At 38.3% G+C, this 15,023-nt stretch overlaps 1 protein-coding gene and 1 long non-coding RNA gene across 3 annotated transcripts in view; one reads left to right on the top strand and one right to left on the bottom strand.

Annotated features, from left to right (window-relative positions):
- Window positions 1-15,023, top strand: part of dnah7 (dynein, axonemal, heavy chain 7) — a 269,206-nt gene that overhangs the window by 203,776 nt on the left and 50,407 nt on the right. The window contains exons 55-59 of the mRNA XM_059966905.1: window positions 1,198-1,359; window positions 5,270-5,470; window positions 6,491-6,652; window positions 9,057-9,242; window positions 9,423-9,560. Coding sequence (XP_059822888.1) covers window positions 1,198-1,359; window positions 5,270-5,470; window positions 6,491-6,652; window positions 9,057-9,242; window positions 9,423-9,560 — 849 coding nt within the window. The remainder of the gene's footprint in view (window positions 1-1,197; window positions 1,360-5,269; window positions 5,471-6,490; window positions 6,653-9,056; window positions 9,243-9,422; window positions 9,561-15,023) is intronic.
- Window positions 1-15,023, bottom strand: part of LOC132392690 (uncharacterized) — a 52,819-nt gene that overhangs the window by 20,617 nt on the left and 17,179 nt on the right. The window contains exon 2 of one of the 2 annotated variants that reach the window (XR_009511622.1): window positions 636-794. The exons of the other annotated variant lie outside the window; for it this stretch is intronic. This is a non-coding gene — a long non-coding RNA (uncharacterized LOC132392690). The remainder of the gene's footprint in view (window positions 1-635; window positions 795-15,023) is intronic. 2 annotated transcript variants of the gene reach the window in all.

The raw sequence follows: 15,023 nt of genomic DNA, 5'->3' as shown, positions 1-15,023 counted from the left end.
ATTCACTTTGGGACACCATGCTGCTTAATTGGGATAGGAGACGGTTGCTAAACAATTTCTAACTAGCATAGTTTGTGTACACTTATGTGGCTGTTAGACACTCAACTATGCTGAGAACAAGCAATTTTAAATAGAGCCAGTTGCATACCTTTGTGTTCAAAAAACAGTGATTTTTCTCACTAATATTTGATGAGAAGTAAGCAGTAAGAGAATTCAGAACTGTTTTGCTCATTACAGTTTCAAGCCAGAATTGGCTGTGAGTGAAAATGAAATGACTTCACTACTTAAACAAGTTAGAAACTAGCAAGAATTTGAAGATATCTACAGTCATCTTGAATGTTACAATGTAAATGAAGATTTGGAGAATGTAATCATTGAAAGCACTGTTTTGAATGCAGTCCACTATTTGAACAAGGTGTCTGCACTGATTTTGTTCATTTACGATCAATCAAAACAACACAGCAGCATACACTAGATGAATTCCTCCATTGATAACCATTAGGAATTAATGGACAGTTTGATAGTACTGTAGTAGTATTGATAATGTTCTAATTCGTTCTGTATTTCATTTAAATATACAATTTATTACTCAGTTAAATGGCAGTTGTCTTTTTTATACTTTTTAAACTACTTACCATCAAACTTCAGCGAACTGGGTTAGGTGCTTAATTGGGCTGAAATGTGCTGGTCCTGATGTTTCCCATTTAACCAGAATCCACTGTATTACTTTCCTCTCTGCAATATCGTATTAAATTCCCAGAAGTTTTCCACTTCACTGTGCTTTCTGTATTTTCCTTCGAGATGCAAGTGAATAGGTTGGTACAATGATAAGCAGTTGAAAAGATACTCCTGCTGTCAAGGCTAGATTGTAATGTATTTGGAGTTTAGGATTATAACCAAACCAATGATGGCAATATAGGTCTAAGCATGCATTTTCCTACACTGAAGATAGTAATGTCATTTATTATCACCCTCACTGAAAATTTGTAGGTTTAGATAGGAAAGTTAATATTAAAAACTTGGTAAAATGAATAGTTATTATAGTATCTATTTTTTTCTTTTGAATTAAATAGCTCTTCATTGCATTGAGAAATGAACTTTCTCTTTATTCTGCATATCTTCAGTTGTATTGTTTGAATCAATATTAAATGAAAATATTACTTTTAAATGATCAATTAATATATAATGTCTCTACAGGGCTTTGGCGGATCCAAGTTGAGCTCTTTGTCCCTTGGACAGGGTCAAGGACCAATAGCAATGAATATGATTGAGATGGCAGTGAAGCAAGGTTCCTGGGTAGTATTACAAAACTGTCATTTGGCAACATCATGGATGCCAACATTAGAAAGAGTTTGTGCGGTATGAATTTTTGTTCACTTTATTATATACATTGCAAATCACAGGAGGCCAATGCAGGAATTTTGTTTTCCCTGCTGTGTCCCATTTTTATTTAAAGTTGATTTTCCTATGAATATCAGATTTAAAAGTATATTTATTGGAAACACACTGAGAGTCTCATCAAAGTAGGAAAATAAGGGATGATGTAGTTCAGACCCAGATGTAGTTCCTGCATTCCTTCCCTTCCTCCATTTATGCCGTTGATTTCTCAAGCTGACTATGAACCATGTTTCTGCAATGCAGGAAAGACCAGTTGGGAACATGCCTAGTGCCCACTTTACTGTAGTCTGCTCTATGGATCAGTTCTTAAAGGCTTTACTCTGACACTTGGTGGTGTAGGAGTTGTAAAAATTTTCTCCACTGCAACATATGACCTAATTTTACTTAGATAGAACTGTTTACATGCCCATTACACTCTTCAATGTTAAGCTGATGTGCAGGCTCATCAGAATTATTTGCTTTGCTATATCTCACACCTCTAACCAGTCAGCTGACCATAAAACTAGAGCCTCGCGTTTGGCTGCTCATTGATTCAATGCTAATTTGGTTGAACTATGAAGACTGATCGTGCGTGACTATCTATATATACCAAATGCTACAAAGATCACAGCCATGTAGAGGAGTATCAAAAGCTCTCTATCTCCCATAATTTAGACCAAAAGATATAGGAGCAGAAGTTAGCCATTCAGACTTTCAAGTCTCCTCTGCCATTCAATCATGGGCTGATCCAATTCTTCCAGTCATCCCCACTCCCCGCCTTCTCCCCATACCCTTTGATGCCCTGACTAATCAAGAATCTATCTATCTCTGCCTTAAATGCACCCAATGACATGGCCTCCACAGCTGTTCGAGGCGACAAATTCCACAGATTTATCACTCTCTGACTAATTTCTCCGCATCTCTGTTCTAAATGGACGTCTCTCAATCCTGAAGTCATGCCCACCATATCTAATTTAGAGCCATTAATTAAAATATGAAAAGTGACATTTTTTAATTTCAAGAATGCTTGAATGTAACAATGTAACCCCCTGGGTCGCCTCAGGCTCGCTCAGCTCGTTTCCGTCTAGGGGTAGCAGCCTTCGGCCCCGCCAAACTGGGTAATCAGCCAGTGTGGATGCTGTGTTATGTCCCTGCCTCGCCCAAAAACACAGTACACCATATGCAATTAAATGAGTACAATTTATAAAGGCTACTATAACTAAGTGATTAATAATGATACAGTATATATGAAGAAAAAAAATAAAGAAAAGGCGCCAAACTTATCAAAGTCCAAACCACTTCGTGCACAACCATTGGAGCTCAATTACTGAAGTCTTCTGGCCACCATTCGATCCCCTCCGAACTCCTCGACTCGCTGCTTAGGACCCTCCGAACTCCTCGACTCTCCAAACAGCTTAGGACCATCCGAAGTGGTCAACCAAGCACATCTAGTCTCATCTCCTCTCCTTGGAGTGCCTCCTGGCCTCAGACCCCCCCCCACCGCTTGGGGTCCGTTCCTTGCCCAGTTTACAGCATCGCATCCTCTCTCTCTCACCCCCTCGCGCCGATCTCCCCAAAAGCCGGTCAACAATAGCTCACAGACTCAGAAGAAAGAACAACATTAATCCCAATTTTGATTACATACACAGTAACAAAGAAAAAAGAAGAAACCCCCTTTACACTCTCCCCCCACCAAATAAATGTCATATCCTCATGACTATTAAATAACTCGCCACCTTTCCTGCCAACACACCTTAACCCAAGCACAAGCAGTGACATCTCCTCCCCAAACAAGCTTCCAGCACTCTCTCGCAACAAAGAAGCATTCCTACTTTTAACAAAACAAAGAAGCCATTTTGATTACATACACAGTAACAAAGAAAAAAGAAGAAACCCCCTTTACACTAATGGACAATTTAGTTGTATCATTGTAGAAATTATACCGGGGAATTTAAAATCACACCATTACTATCTTATACTTTGTTTGAATCTATTGCTTCTGGTTATTTAAACGTGTCTCGTTATTTGGATTGGTATAAAAGCAAAATATTGTAAATGTAGAAATTTTTAAATAAAATCATAGAATCTTGGAAATGCTTAGCAGGTCAAATTGTGTTGACGGAGATAAAGTTAAATTTAATGCTTTGGGCTGGTGATCTTTTATCAAAACAGAATGTGCTAACTGCCTGAGTATTGTCAAGATATTCTGAATTAACCTCTTGCAGATGATTAACAAGGACTAAGAAAAGAAACAATATTTATTTGTTGGTCTTCCTTTTTATGTAGCTGATAAGGATTGTTAAATTCAGCAATTATTAACAGATGGAAAGTTTTCACACTTTAACAGCCAGCAGTGAGCACATTTCAGATCACCATTACTTATGAAAATTGAAATCACTTTGTCATTCAAAGTGTCTAATTTTGCATAAAGTTTGTGTGAATTATATAATTTTGTCCTTCAGTTCAGTAAGACAGCTAAGTAAATAGCCGTAAACACAAGAGATTGTACAGATGCTGGCAATCCAGAGCAACACACACAAAATTCTGGAGGAACTCAGCTGGTGAGGCAGAATCTATGGAAATGAATAAACAGTTTACGTTTTGAGCCAAGAAAGATCCTTTCTCAGGAGGGAAAAGAAGGGGGAAGACACTAAAATAAAAATATGGGGAGAGGGGAAGGAAGATTGGCTAGAAGGTGTTAGGTGAAGATAGGTGGATGGGAAAGGCAAAGGGCTGGACAAGGAGGAATCTGATAGGAGAGGAGAGTGGGCCATGGGGGAAAGAAAGGAAGAAGGGGGTCACCAGGGGAGCTGATAAGCAGGTGAGAAGAGTAAGAGGCCAGAGTGGGGAACAGAAGGAGAGGGAAAGGGGTTGGGTTTACCGGAAGGAGAAATTGACGTTCATGCCATCAGGTTGGAGGCTACCTAGTTGGAATATGAGGTGATACCCCTTCACCCATAGGGTGGCCTCATCATGCAAAAGAGGAGGTCATAGACTGACATGTTGCAATGGGAATAGAAATTAAAATGGTTGGGCTCTGGGAAATTTCCACCAGATAATATTTTGATTAGAAAGTTGTTTCTTAGGCCACACTCAAACACTATTTTAAATAAGTTCTATGCAGAATGCTCGGTCCTGTTAACGCATCTCATTTTTGGCCTTCACTTGCATCTTGTTGATTAGTCTTGTGTTACTAAGGGTAATTTACTTCTGAGGTAACTAACAAGGCCAATATGATAACCACAGGTGGGGCAGGTGGTGGCCAGTAGAGCCGAGTCTGGTAGATGGTCTGCTCCTTCCACTACTGATGCATGGCCTCTCTGTGCACACTATGCATGACCTCCTGGTTCTTGATACCTTCTGCAATGCTTCCTCTCTATTTTGAATGGTCATGGACCTGAGATTTCCAAGAGTCATTTGAGATGTTTAGATTTTTTCATGTAGACTTTGAGCAGAGAACATAAATTGTTGCCTCTGTCTTGTTTTTTTCTTTAAAAAATATCTCATGCCTTTAAAGTCCAGGAATGAACTTTACCATTCTTTATTTAAGTACGTTCATTTTAAGCATAAACAATAGTGAGTGTTCTCATGGGTGGAATCCCTTTGTTTCTGGTAAGTGGTGCAAATTGCATTTTAACTGGCTGCTGTTAGTTAACATGTTGGGAAATGGATCATTAAAATGGCAGTGCATACATTCTTCAAAGGACATACAGCTATGTAAGGTCTCATGATAAGCGAATATGCCATCACTGGAATGGTTAACAAGTTAGCCAATATTTAAAATGAAAGAATGTATCCTACATTCTCAGCTGTAGTGTTTCTAATTAAGCTGAGTGCTTTTGTTCTTTTTCTTCTGAGAATTAATATTGTTTCATGTGTAATTGTATTTCAGGAACTGAATCCAGAGACTACACATCCTGATTTTAGACTGTGGCTGACCAGCTATCCTTCTTCAAATTTCCCAGTTTCTGTTCTGCAGAATGGGGTCAAAATGACCAACGAAGCCCCAAAGGGACTTCGACCCAATATTATCCGATCATACCTTATGGATCCCATTTCTGATCCAGAGTTCTTTGGCAGCTGCACAAAGCCGGTTAGTGCAATTTTAACCACATGTCATTTAAGAATGAGCAAATCCATTTGAGTACATAATCCAAAACCAAATGGGCCATTACACTTTCCCTTATCATAATTTGAGGATTAGAAATTAACTTCAGGGCAAAAAAACATTTTTAAGAGCATAGTGTTAATATAATATTATGTATCCTCTATTTATTTTAATTTAAGATTAACCTTCTGGAGGAAATATCTGAAACTGTTTGAAATAGTTTTACACATGAGTGGTCAAAGCAATCTCTGGTGCAATGTATTGTCAAAGTCAATTTACTAATATTTATGGAGGCACCAGGAATAGCAGATTTCTCACCTGTTGACTGATGTAATTTGTAATGCATTACAATATGATTAAATTCGTGAACCCTTCAGACTTTTCTTTTAACAAAAATGCTGAAATTCTGTGTACTGACACTAAATAGTCCATTTATGATGTTTATTGTTCTGATCATTAGTTATATAGGTGACATTAGAAAGCAATGTTTTTCTTTTTTTATATGAGATATCCTTTGCAGTATAAAATTCCCAAAAAACAGGACATAATATAAATGCTCTATGGATATTGCAGAAATGTTTTCAAGAAAGATGCATTTAATTCCACGGTGTAAGTGGATTAGGATTTTAAGAATTAATTGAAGAAAATTAATTAATTATTTTAATGCATAATAGTATGTATTTTTGTATATATATTGTTTGAAACAAAAGGTAACAAAATTGATTACAGGTTGAATGCAAATGTAGGGCAAAATCTGACAATAGACTCTTTGTTTTCAGGTTTTTTTGACATGAGCAAATCCAATAAAATTTAATATAAGAACAAAAGAAATACTATCTAAAGTTTGCAGTTGTGTTTAAGTTTGATGACACTGAAAGAAACTGAATATTATCCACAATATTTTTGTTTTAAAGTTAATTCAAAATAAGTAAAACACTTAAGACACATTAGTGTTGATGGAATGTACATGATGACTGGAATAGATGTATTGTTTTTTTCCAACAGGCTGAATTTAAAAAGCTTCTCTATGGTCTATGTTTCTTCCATGCACTGGTCCAGGAAAGACGAAAATTTGGACCACTAGGATGGAATATTCCATATGAGTTCAATGAAACTGACTTGCGAATTAGTGTACAACAGCTTCACATGTTTCTTGACCAATATGAGGTGAGGGCTTCCTGACTCAGTAGATGCATCTCCACTTGCTCTTTTGTCAGTGACACTCTACACTTCCGAGGGGCATGTGTAATTTTCTTCAAATTTTGCAGTCCCTAGTATTGCCTCATTCCAGGGAGCAATCTTCTAGGCTACATTCAAAACATCCTCATTGCTTGACTTCAGCTTGATAAAGTGGCAAACTGCTGACACAATGCTACATTTCATTGCTTGTTGAAAGGTATTGATCAAATTGTCAGCTTTATAGTCCAAGGCAAATTCAAAGAATTGGATCTTAACATTTATTCCAATAAATTAACCATCAAGGTCCCAATTCTCCCATATTTTCATCTATTGACAGTACAGTCAGCCCTCCTTATCCACAAGGGATTGGTCCCAGGACCCCTCGCGGATTCCAAAATTCACGGATGCTCAGGTCCCTTATTCAACCTGTCTCAATGCGGTGGATCTTTGGATGCAGTGGAACCCCAGACCTTATTTAACCTGTCTCAATGCAGTGGACATTAGGACCCGGCACCAGTCCTCTGAATGCGCAGAGCATTATTTCCTGTTCTTGAAAATAATCACGACCATGATTGAAAATAAAGTGGAAATAATAAAGCGATCGGAAAGCGTTGAAATGCCATCAGTCATTGGAAAAGTGTTAGGCTGTGTCGGTCAATGATTGGAACAATTTTATAAGGATAAAGTGAGAAAGGCCCTGCCCTGATGAAAGCTACAATTATTACTAAGCCACGCAGTGGTTTAATTATTGGGTTTTTGATCCTCCATATCAACTTGACACAGTGGAGAGTGCACTCGTCACTAGATCGAATTCAGTACTGGTTCCTGAGCCGGGCGATGAAACATACGTTCTTAAGTGTTTTATATGCATAGAAAGGTAAAATATCTACTATATACTAAGACAAACATTTGACTAACTGACAATAATACCGGATGTAGCTGTTCTGACTTAATTAGTAAGAGAACTTCCGATTTTTTTCGCTCCCGATCCACAATAATCCACACACATCCTCCCGTATACTTTAAATCAACTCTAGATTATTTATAATATCTAATACAATGTAAATGCTATGTAAAATAGTTGTTATACTGCATTGTTTAGGGAATAATGACAAGGGAAAAAAAACTGTACATGCTCGAACAACAAGTGCTGGAAGAGCACTTCTGGGTTTTTGCGATTCGCGGTTGGTGGAATTCGCCGAAAAGGAGAGCCAAATGTACATCCAATGTACAACTAAACCATTCTATAAGAACTGATGAGAACTGAATTCATTGTAAAAAAAAAAAGACAGTAAACCACTGATATGCAGTGGCTTCTACAGGGCCAGCCAAAGGTGGTGCTGTCTTTATTTAAATGTATTTTTTATGATCACAAGACACTGTTGGTCATTAAGACCTTAAAGTACTGTAGGTAAACCCCATCAGCAAGCTGCTCATTGGTGGAGGAACTGAAGGAGCTGGACTTGGTGCAGATCGTGCTGCTGCCTGCGTCAGAGAGGCGTCAGTGCGTGAAGACAGTGTGCAGTTTGAACAGCGAGTGATCACGAGGCCCTGTTGGACATAGTTAATATGGAATGCTGCAAGTCTGATTCACTGGTATATTAGCGGGTGTAGGGGGTTGGGGAGAGCTGAGTCATAGCAAGAACAAGGCCTCAAGCCATGGTGTTGCCTGTTTACAGCCGCACTGGAGTCGCTGCACTCCAAGTGTGGCATGGCATCCAAGCTGGATTTGGTGCTGCTCCCCAGTGTTTGCTCGATAGAAGACAAGCCATCTTGTGTTCAACTGCAGACTGCTGCAACATCCATGGACTTAGGGTCTTGGACTATAGATTTTTTTTGTGTGTATTTTGCAGATATCTTATATGTGCTTGTTATCTTAGACAGTATGTGTTCTATATGCCTTGTGCTGTGTATGGACTGTTGATACTGTGTTTTGCGTCTTGGCCCAACACTATTTTATTTGGCTGTATTCATGGATATTCACATATGCTTGAATAACAGTTAAATGTGAACTTGAACTTAATATTGATTTTTTTTATAATGATTCTCCTTTTTCCTTTGATTAAAACTGATACAAAACTGAATTGTGGTAAAGCTAGCTTTTTGTAATTATTTGAATCCCCTCTCAAAACTTATAAGCTGAAATCAGCTTTGTGGCAATTCAGATAATAGCCTTATACATTGTCCAAGCTCATCAGTGATACAAAATACGTAGGATAAGTAAATTGTCAGTTCTCAAGGAGTGTCCTGTTACATAATCTGCCAATATTTAAAATCAATTATGATCTACAGAAAAAAATTGAAAATGTAAGGTGTTATAAGTAACCTTATATTGGTTTGTTATAATTAGATTTCTTGCAGTTGACTCAATTGCAGGTGTTCATTTACTCAGGAAATCCCTCTTGATGCTTTACGATACATGACTGGTGAATGTAACTATGGCGGCAGAGTGACAGATGACTGGGACCGGCGCACGCTGCGCTCAATCCTTAATAAATTCTACAACAAAGAAATTACATCAAACCCAAAATACACATTTGATTCAAGTGGTATTTATTATCCACCTGCAGAAGGAGAGGTAAAGAAAATTCTTATTGTTTGTGGGTATATTATTATGAAATCACTTTAGAAAAAAAAATTCCCTTTTTTATACTTAGAAAGTTTTTAGAAGAATAATTATTTAAGTTATGGTAGTAAAAAAAAATTGAAAGTTGTACTGAAATATAGTCATCTAATAAACCTGTTAACCTCCTTACAGTACATCAGCTACATTGAATACACTAAGGGCCTTCCTTTGAACCCAACACCAGAAATATTCGGAATGCACACCAATGCAGATATCATGAAAGATCAATCTGAGACCCAAACTCTGTTCAACAGTATCCTACTTACTCAGGTATTTCAGATGCTTTCTGTAGTTCGAATAAAATAAGGAACACTGAAGTTTTGAACTGAGTAGAGCAATTACTGTACATTGGAATTTGCTTTATTGGTCTTACAAAGGATCATCTGGATGATATTATGTATATACTAGATTATGTAAAAATGCATGAACAAAGCATACAAGAACTGTCCTTTCTAATGCCATGTCTATTATCGATAATATGAAAGTAGTCCTTTTGCTGCACTGGTGAAATGTCAAGCAAAAGACAGAAGAAATGATCATGATTTAAAGGAAAGCAGGGGTTGATAGTGACTTGACTAAATTGGTACTACTGGAATGACAAGTTCACCAAAATGAGGTTGGTAGCTTATTGCCTAGATCCCCTTTCCCTTTCACTATTTTGGCATTACCTGTGTACATGGCTTTCTGCTAATAGATGGGTGGGCCCAACATAACCACTTGAGCTGTGTGGATCTGCTACTAATGTACAGTATGGTGATTCTGTTTCAATAAGGTCTTGATATCCAATTTTTTTCTGGTTGCTTCATCCTCTTTCTTATATAGTTGCAAAATTGCTTGGCAGATTGCTTAATATAGTCAATTCATTTTACATTTTTTCTAACAAAATTGCAATAAAATATGTTGTCTTGTTTTAAAGATAATTTTACATTGTAACTTCCAAGAAATTCTCTTTTGATTTAGATATTCATAACTTGCAGTGGCATGCAAAAGTTTGGGCACCCCTGGTCAAAATTTCTATTACTGGGAATAGCTAAGTGAGTAAAAGATGACCTGATTTCCAAAAGGCATAAAGTTAAAGATGAAATATTTCCTTAATATTTAAGCAAGATTACTTTTTTATTTCCATCTTTTACAGTTTTAAAATAACAAAAAAGGAAAGGGGCCTGAAGCAAAAGTTTGGGCACCCTACATGGTCAGTACTTAGTAACACCCCCTTTGGCAAGTATCACAGCTTGTAAATGCTTTCTGTAGCCAGCTAAGAGTCTTTCAATTCTTGTTTGGGGGATTTTCACCCATTCTTCCTTGCAAAAGGCTTCTAGTTCTTTGAGATTCTTGGGCCGTCTTGCATGCACTGCTCTTTTGAGGTCTATCCACAGATTTTCTATAATGTTCAGGTCAGGGAACTGTGAGGGCCAAGGCAAAACCAGCTTGCACCTCTTGAGGTAGTCCATTATGGATTTTGAGGTGTGTTTAGGATCATTATCCTGTTGTAGAAGCCATCCTCTTTTCATCTTCAGCTTTCTTTCAGATGGTGTGATAGTTGCTTCCAGAATTTGCGGGTATTTAATTGAATTCATTCTTCCCTCTACCAGTGAAATGTTCCCCGTGCCACTGGGTGCAACACAAACCCAAAGCATGATCGATCCACCCCCGTACTTGACAGTTGGAGAGGTGTTCCTTACATGAACTTCTGTACCCTTTTTTTCTCCAAACATATCTTTGCTCATTGCGGCCAAGATGTTCTATTTTAACTTCATCAGTCCACAGGACTTGTTTCCAAAATGCATCAGGCTTGTTTAGATGTTCCTGTGCAAACTTCTGTTGCTGAATTTTGTGGTGAGGACACAGGAAAGGTTTTCTTCTGATGACTCTTCCATGAAGGTCATATTTGTGCAGGTGTCACTGCACAATAGAACAGTGCACCACCACTCCAGAGTCTGCTAAATCTTCCTGAAGATCTTTCGCAGTCTAACAGGGGTTTTGATTTGCCTTTCTAGCAATCCTACGAGCAGTTCTCTCAGAAAATTTTCTTGGTCTTCCAGACCTCAACTTGACCTCCACCATTCCTGTTAACTGCCATTTCTTAAATACATTACGAACTGAGGAAATGGCTAACCTGAAAATGCTTTGCTATCTTCTTATAGCCTTCTCCTGCATTGTGGGCATCATTTATTTTAATTTTCAGAGTCCTACACAGCTGCTTAGAGGAACCCATAGCTGCTGATTGTTGGGACAAAGGTTAAGGAGTCAGGGTATTTAAAAAGCTTTGAAATTTGCATCACCTGGCCTTTCCTAACAATGACTGTTAACAAGCCATAGCCCTAACAAGCTAATGAAGGTCTGAGACCTTGGTAAAAGTTATCTGAGAGCTCAAATCTCTTGGGGTGTCCAAGTTTTTGCGTGGTACTCCTTTCCTTTTTTCCACTCTGAAATCGTACAAAACAAAAATAATACACTAATCTTGCTTAAAATGTTGAAAAGAATGTTTCATGTTTAACTTTAACTTTTTTTGGAGATAAGTTCATCTTCTACTCACTTAACTGTTTACAGTAACAGAAGGGGTGCCCAAACTTTTGCGTGCCACTGTATGTTAAATATTCAGTGTTGTGGGAAATATCAAAAAGAATACTAAACAACCTGCTCCGAAACTTGGGTGCAACAGAGAGCTTTACCATTTAGCTCAAATAATGAATGCTTTTCATTCATATTACAGATAAAATTACAACTTACTGTAAACTATCTAACATTGCATATAGTGTTACTAATATATCTTTCTATCCATTATCACAATCATAACTAAATAAACTGCTATTTTTCTGAAATTTATTATTTATATAGACTGAGCAGTCAAGTTGTGCACATGTGCAGTAGTCCATGTAATGGGAGTGACAGGTCTGATTACATACATCCAGACATAATACAGGTGCTATACTTATCAGTCATCTGTTAGAAAATAATATGCCCACTACTGGAATGTACAAGTTAATTATGGGATGAGTTGTGCTGGTTATGCAGGGCTAGTCCAAAAGGAACAACCAGGCTTCAGCCTTTCAGTCTGAAGTAAATCCTGGAATGTTCAACACTTACTAACAGGTTTGGGGAGGGATACTGAATCTGTGAGACTGCCTTTCTGCTGGACTCCCTAGTGTCAAAAACCTATTGGTTTCGTTGGTTTCGATGGGTTTTTCTAGACGCAGTTTTGAGAGCAAAGGGAAAGGTAAATTAATTTTTTGAAAATAAATGATCTTGCTCTTTTTAATGTTTTTATTTACTGAAGTATTTTATGTATTTAACTAATTTGTATTCTATATACTTAATATTTACATTAATTTTGATGGTTCTTAATATCTCTGAATATTTAGAAATATCAGAGACATTGGAAATTAAATATCAATGGCAGCTTTTTCCATGGACAATGTCTCTCCCCCCCCCCCCAATCATATTTGCCTTCTGTCAAAGGTGTTGCAAGGGAGGACCTTCTACACTCCTGTGTGCAAGTCTAGGTTACTGTTCAACTTAAGATTCTGTAGATGTTGGAAAGCTAGATCAACACATACAATGATGGAGGACTTGATCTCACCTGTCATCTGTCAGCTTGCACTGTTCCCCCTCACCCATCACCTGATTGTGGCTTCTGTCTCTTCTTTTCCAGTCTTGAAACGTTGACTGCCTATTTCCCTCCATAATGGATTTTCAAAAAGCCTTTGATAAAGTCCCACATAGGAGATTAATAGGCAAAATTAGAGCACACGGTATTGGGGGTAGGGTACTAGCATGGAGAGAAAATTGATTGGCAGACAGAAAAACAAAGAGTAGGGATTAACGGGTCCTTTTCAGAATGGCAGGCAGTGACTAGGCTTGGTGCCGGGACTGCAGCTATTTACAACGTACATTAATGATTTAGATGAAGGGATTAAAAGTAACTTCAGCAAATTTGCGGATGACACAAAGCTGGGTGGCAGTGTGAACTGTCAGGAGGATGTTATGAGAATGCAGGGTGACTTGGACAGGTTGGGTGAGTGGGCATATGCATGGGAGATGCAGTTTAATTTGGATAAATGTGAGGTTATCCACTTTGGTGGCAAGAACAGGAAGGCAGATTACTATCTAAATGGAGTCGAGTTAGGAAAAGGCGAAGTACAACGAGATCTAGCTGACCTTGTTCATCAGTCACTGAAAGTAAGCATGCAGGTACAGCAGGCAGTGAAGAAAGCTAATGGCATATTGGCCTTCATTACAAGGGGAGTTGAATATAGGAGCAAAGAGGTCCTTCTGCAGTTGTACAGGGCCCTGGTAGACCACACCTGGAGTATTGTGTTCAGTTTTGGTCTCCAAATTTGAGGAAGGACATTCTTGCTATTGAAGGAGGGCAGTGTAGATTCACGAGGTTGATTCCCAGGATGGCGGGACTGTCATATGTTGAAAGATTGGAGCGAATGGGCTTGTATACACTGGAATTTAGAAGGATGAGAGGGGATCTGATTGAAATATATAAGATTATTAAGGGATTTGACATGTTAGATGCAGGAAACATGTTCCCGATGTTGGGGGAGTCCAGAACCAGAGGCCACAGTTTAAGAATAAAGGGTAGGCCATTTTGAATGGAGTTCAGGAAAAACTTTTTCACCCAGTGAGTTGTAGATCTATGGAATGCTCTGCCTCAGAAGGCAGTGGATGCCAATTCTCTGGATGCTTTCAAGGAAGAGTTAGATAGAGCTCTTAAAGATAGCAGAGTCAAGGGATATGGGGAGAAGGCAGGAACGGGGTACTGATTGTGGATGATCAGCCATGATCACATTGAATGGAGGTGATGGCTCGAAAGGCTGAATGGCCTACTCCTGCACCTATTGTCTATTGTCTATTATTGCCTGACCTACTGAGTTCCTCCAGCATTTTGTATGTACTGGTCAGACATTGCCAGACTCTTGGGTGTGAAGGTCTAATGATAAAGACTGTTTTATAAACAAGAAGCTATAGGGATTGTGAATAGTATTTCTGGAGCAGCAGGTGTGCTCCAGTCTAGTGTCTTTTTTTAATTATTTGCTTTCTAGTAGATCCAAAGGTCACTGATCTATTTTATATCTGGCTTGATTTGTACTGTTAAGTTAAATTAGGTGCCCTTTAAAACTGGTACTTATACTATTCCCATAGATTTTCCTGCTATACAGGATTGAAATTACCAACTGTAGTTCAAATCAGAAAGATTTCTAAAAAATTAAGTACAACTTGCCATTAAGCTGTTCAAACAAGCATCAAACATAAACAGGAAACTATATTAAATTTGGCAAGGACCTTCAGAAATTCATTGCTATGCTGATATATAAGAGCTCCTAAATATCTGGTCAGGTACCAGGAATAAGAATAGATTGAAAGATTGCCAAAAAGTGAAAAAACAGGCAGAACAAGTTTAGAGAAGACTCTTGGACTGGCAGAAAATCAAACCTGATGAATGTGTGATGCACCATCAATAACTCACACTGAGACGTAAGGCGAGATATCAGCTTTTATTGACTGGAAGAAGGAACCAGGAGTGAGTGTCTATCATACAATGTCTTGGAGACTGAGGCCGAGCGTCAGGCAGCAGATCTCCTTTATACAGGGGCCAGTGGGAGGAGCCACAGGAGCAGTCAGCAGGGGTGTGTCCCGACAGGCACATAGTTCACCACAATGTGATAAGCAAACAGCCTCTGTTCAGGAACAGAGTGGAGCTTTTAATATCTGAATTTCCTTGGT

This window comes from Hypanus sabinus, chromosome 4, assembly GCF_030144855.1.
Source record: "Hypanus sabinus isolate sHypSab1 chromosome 4, sHypSab1.hap1, whole genome shotgun sequence".
Lineage (NCBI taxonomy): Eukaryota > Metazoa > Chordata > Chondrichthyes > Myliobatiformes > Dasyatidae > Hypanus > Hypanus sabinus.
This window is presented reverse-complemented; position numbering and strand designations above follow the sequence as displayed.